Genomic DNA, 5,489 nt, shown 5'->3' on the forward strand with positions numbered 1-5,489 from the left:
CAGACCCTCACCGAACCTCCCACCCCCCCACCCCCACCCCATTGAGACAGTAGTGTGTAGACTGCGATGTGCTGTATCTAATTAGTTCTGTCTGTCCTTCACGGATCAGGGAGAAAACCTTTTTATACAACGAGAACAAGAACTGCCCTCTTTGCTCAGAGAAGTTTCATAGAATAAGGATTTGATAAGATGACACAAGGTGATTATGACTTCAATGGCAGCAACATTTTGTTTTCCATATAGTTTCATTTTGATGTAAGAGATGGATAGAGAGTTGCTCGCTACTATGAATACTGAGTTCTAGCTTAAGAAGAAAGTTATTTGTCTGGAAATATCACTCTGAGTGGCCAAGATCAAAGGACAGAAATAATACAGAGACATTGTTGAGGTTCTCGTTTTAAAGTGAAGTTTCTTTTTAAAGCGTGTTTGAAGTAAAAGCTGAAGTTGCAATTATTTTCTAAAACCCCAAAATGCTGCTGAAAAAAAGTAGTGAGAAATGTGGGACAGCAAAAATGAATTTTAATATCAAATTTCATGGAAAACGTTCACAAAGTCAATTCACTTTGATGACTGATGTGTTGCTCACATGAATGTTCATCAATATTCAGATTAATATTATAGTTTTATAGTATATAGTGATGTATACAGCATAAAGGATCAAGCTAACTTTTATTATAAAATGAGTTTTCATTAAATAGGTACCACTGTATTCTGAGGAGTATAGCAACCCCATCTAACTCTTTAACTTGTGGTTTAGAAAAGTTTTAATGTCATGGCAAATACACGTTTCTTTTAACCAGTGTGTGCTCCGTGAACACACCGTTAGACCTGAAGAAGGAAAATATAAACATAAGCATCCTTAATGTCCCGATCGAATATGGAACTGCGGGCACCCAGATTGCTCAGTTGGTAGAGCGGGCGCCCATATATAGAGGTGTGTTCCTCAACGCAGCGGGCGCGGGGTCGACTCCAGCCCTTTGCTGCATGTCATTCCCCCCTTCTCTCCACTTTCATGTCTTCAACTGTCCTGTCAAATAAAGGCCTAAAATGCTCCAAAAAAAAGAATATGGCACTGCAGCATTACTAAAAATGCATAGCTATGTGTTATTAGTAATATTATTATATAATATTATCCAAAATTATCAAATCATATTTAACCACCAATATTGTAAATATACAGAACTAGTAGAGCAAAAATTACCTGCTCATTCCAGTGTTTTAGCAGTGGTCAGGTCTGTCCAAAGAACACCTTCAAAATAAATCTCTGGCAATTATATTATATTTAATAATAAATTATCAAAGTACACTAGACCATACTAATGGGGCTTTCACACCGCCGCACAGTAACTCGGCAGAGGGGAAACCGTTTTTATCACGGTCGTAGGGTATAAAGCTGTTGCCAGCCATGTGAACAGCACAGATTTTGCTCTGCCACCCAGAGTTCACGGGTCTGAGCTTCTGGCTATAACCGTCGGGCAGCAGGAGCCGCTTTTAAAAGAGGCGTTGCTTTTTTGGGAAAGGTCCTTGAAGCTAGGCAGTTGTAAGGGCAGTTGCCGCACGCCAGTGTGAAACCAGTTTAAAGGTCCTTTACAGGGGCTAACAAAGTGGTCTATATATTGCTTCATAGTGCAGGATTCCTGTTGCTACAGTATATTCAGAACATCACTCCATAACACTGTTTCAGCTTTTGTGGACAGGGAGTAGCACCAAAGTGCAATACTGCAAAGCTTGCCGAGTACCTTTAACATTACTGTTCAGTCAACACGGGAAACATTACAGTGCTACAGGGCAACACAGCTACTTATGCTTCACTTGTTATTGTTAATTTGTCCAGTGTAAATGCAAATTGAAGCGTAACGTCTTCACGTCGACATAACTATCATTTGAATCCAGCTGTAAATCCCTCAAATATTTGTTGCCCCAATCCAGCGGAACCAGAGTGCTTTCATTTCCAAATGTTAGTGTTGAGTGTTTGGATTTCACAAACGCAACAAAGAGGGCTTAAGCAGAATTGATGACTGTTACAAAAACACACAGAGAGATGTGCCAGCAGGACTGAACAATATCAGGGGACTGACGGGTTTTCAGAATATGCTCCATTGAATGGCGCCATTTTTGCCTTTGGCAAAATCTGCTGAGTCAATAGAACAATTGTTTCTCTCTTTTTCACAGACTTTGTGATACAGTCATGCAGCTTGGATATAGAATGTTGGTAAATGTGCTCTGTTCATTCATGACTGTGCTGTAAAACATATAATGAGCTGTGAGCTTAACTGTGCTTCTATATGCGTCATTGACACATCATTCATCTTATCAGCTTCTCTTCTGAATTTAGCAAATCTCTTTTTCCTACAGCCCCTCAGCTTTTTTACTCCTATATTAGGAACAATTACAGTGCTGTGATTATCATCAAAATAATGATATGCAGGAATTATATTGCTGACTGGCAGCATATTAGATCAAATATAGGTATAATTTAGGTAAAATGGCAAATAATTAAAGCAAAGTCTACAAAAATGTTCAGCTGATGTATTTATTAAAAGTTCTAAGATATACTTTAATTTCTTCAGGGTGCTACAGGAATCACCTGGTGGCATTTCACTATAATTTCTAGAGTAATTTTGGATTTTGTAACTGTCAAAAGATGGAAAATATCATCTTGAAGAGTTTTATAAGAAAATCCACATAGTTGGATTTGTTTTGTTGTTGTTTTCGGCAGTTTTAGCTTGCATAAAAGAATAGGATTGTGAAAGGCATTAGGATTCATATTCTACCTGTATTTTAATTTGTTTAAGTTAGACAGAAAGAGTCTGATTGGGTCCCTCTAATGCTAACCATTGTGTAATGGTCGATGTTGTTGTTGCTTCACTGTGTAACTGCATGCGGTTCTCTTAGCCAGAAAAGCCAACATCTACTTTTAGCTTCAACAACCTTAAGGCATGATGTCTATCCTTCAACATGAAACTTTGATATTGATCTACAAACACAGAGAAAAACTGCATCCGTTCACTACCCAAAATCCAGTCATAGTAATAATGTTGAAATCTAATAGATAGTGAGCTTTGTATATTTGTGGTAATCAAATCTCTGTATTCTGTGCAGCCAATCCCACCGGCGCTGGACCGAAGGGTTACCCAGGCACATCGGAGGTCTTCAGGGAGTCCAGCAGCACGACGGGGATGGTGGTGGGCATCGTAGCAGCAGCGGCGCTGTGTATTCTCATCCTGCTTTACGCCATGTACAAATACCGGAACAGAGACGAAGGTTCGTACCACGTAGACGAGAGTCGCAACTACATCAGCAACTCTGCGCAGTCCAACGGCACCATTGTCAAAGAGAAACCAGTAAACACCGCAAAAACCTCAAGCAAGGGTAAGAAGAACAAGGACAAGGAGTACTACGTGTGATTGTCAAAGCTTTGGTCTCTGCCAGACCAATTTAAACATATATGGAACAGACAAATCAGGACATTAACATGTGTACAGTATAATAACAAAGATGAACATTATTTAGTCATTTTTTCCTATAAGACAATGCTCTGAAAAGTAAATATGAAAAATAAAAAAAATATTTCTTTAGACTCAAGCCCTCGAGACAGTGGAAAGGATTTACTGTCCAGAAAGAGACTGATGGAAAAAAAGGCTCTGGAGACCAGTTTAAAAATGAACTGAATACATATCTAACATGACAACCAAACAACATTAACCCATCTGTGACTTGTTTCCTAGGCCAGGATAATGTGATCCAACTCCCTTGTTTCTGGTAAACAAAGGAGCTGATGCACTTTGCAAAGGGAGAATCAGCATTACGCACTTACTGTTTTCATATACATTGCCTGTGTTTGTGTTGAGACTTTTTCTAGAGAAAATTACACAATGCATACATAAATACGCCAAACATTTACTGTGGATGAAGAGAAAAAAAAAAGAGAGAAAGAAAAAATCCCTGATGGATTTCTGAGGAATCCGCCAAGGTTCTCACTGAAGAGGCAGTGATGGCCGGCAAAGACTAATACCTGGCCGATGCAGTGCAAAGATGAGAACAGATACTAGTTTCTTTTGAAAGACTTTGTTTTAAAAGAAGACTGTCCATTGTGCCAGTAAAAAAAACTGGAGGCCTTCGTCTTCACATCGTGTGAACTCAAAGGAGAGAGTTTCCTTAGAATCATGGGGGATGTCTCTAAAGTGATCATTTGGGAGCCATGCACGCAAAATTATCTTATTACAGTACATATGTTTATATACAGTACAACCACATCTATATGTGCTTTCTGGACTGTGACAAAGTGGTGTTTTATAGCCTGTTGTATAGATGATGCAAACTATAACTGCTCTTCAACCATTTTGGAATAAAACAAAAAAAGGACAAAAAGAAGACATAAGTGTTATTAAGTGTTGCTAGACATAGACGATTTTATGAAGACATCTGCATTTTTTCTTTCAGTTGGATAATAATTTGATTCTCCCCTGTTTTTACATGTGTTCCTATATAGTTTTTATACAAATGCCAACCTGAGATAGATGATCCCGGACCAGTAGTAGCCTAACCGTTCCCAAAAACTGCACAAGGTGTTGACGGCGGAGAGGCGTGGCATAACAACTTGTGTGGCTCTCTTTTAAGAATCACTGCCTCCTCCTCAATCCTGACTTACATGAGTGAGAATGAAGACCAAGAAAATGAGTGATGATGATGATGATGGATGATGACAGTGATTAAAATAAATTAACTTGCTGTGTGTTTCCAAATGTTATTATAAGATTGTTTAATGTGTGCTTGGACTGATGCAAAACCCGAGGAGAATAGCTCAAAATAAGTCTCCATTTCAACTGTTCTGTGTTTGTTCTGTCATTCTGTCAGTCAATTCTGCTTTCCGGAGACCTGTACTTGGAATGAGTATGAGGAAAATGACCAAGAACTATAAATGATGATTATAAATTCTCTTTGTTTGCTCATCTTTTATTTCTTCTTGGGTGTTTTATGTTCAATTGTAACTTTTCTTGTACTTCACGTAAACATTAATTATAAAAACTAGTTTTTGAAAAAGCACATAAATAAAATACCTAAGTGAACTTAAACTATTCTACTGACAAAGTGTATCAGAGAAACCTCCGGGTGTTATGATTTCCTATTTATCGTCGAGCAAACATCCTTTGTTTACATAATTAAAAGACCACCGGTTATAAATTCCTCTCCTATAACAATGTCTGACTCACTACGGACTTCCTTCTTTGACAAAACCTGGGCACTACATTATCCACAATGCAAGTACTTCACCTCATATTACTGACTTCTGTTTTTGTTAACAAGTTCATCTTTGTTTTTGTATAACTTTGACTCCTGGTGTCACGTTCAGCCGTCACATCCATTCCTGCACTGTATGATTTCTAGTAAAGTGGAAAGTTACACTGGTAATTTCTAAAGTTTCAGGTCTTTTGCTTTAAATATTAAATGTATTTATCCTTATACATAACAAACATATTTAAAACACC

General features: G+C 38.1%; 1 protein-coding gene across 41 annotated transcripts in view; it reads left to right on the forward strand.

The window, feature by feature from the left end:
- Window positions 1-4,940, forward strand: part of LOC116704888 (neurexin-1a) — a 261,617-nt gene extending 256,677 nt beyond the window's left edge. For 40 of the 41 annotated variants that reach the window (XM_032540597.1, XM_032540598.1, XM_032540595.1 and 37 more), the window contains one exon: window positions 3,103-4,940. In XM_032540597.1, coding sequence (XP_032396488.1) covers window positions 3,103-3,407 — 305 coding nt within the window. In that variant the 3' untranslated portion in view covers window positions 3,408-4,940. The remainder of the gene's footprint in view (window positions 1-3,102) is intronic. The other variant, XM_032540602.1, reaches the window with a different exon arrangement.
- Window positions 4,941-5,489: the final 549 nt, after the last annotated feature.

The sequence above is a fragment of the Etheostoma spectabile genome, chromosome 17 (assembly GCF_008692095.1).
Source record: "Etheostoma spectabile isolate EspeVRDwgs_2016 chromosome 17, UIUC_Espe_1.0, whole genome shotgun sequence".
NCBI lineage: Eukaryota > Metazoa > Chordata > Actinopteri > Perciformes > Percidae > Etheostoma > Etheostoma spectabile.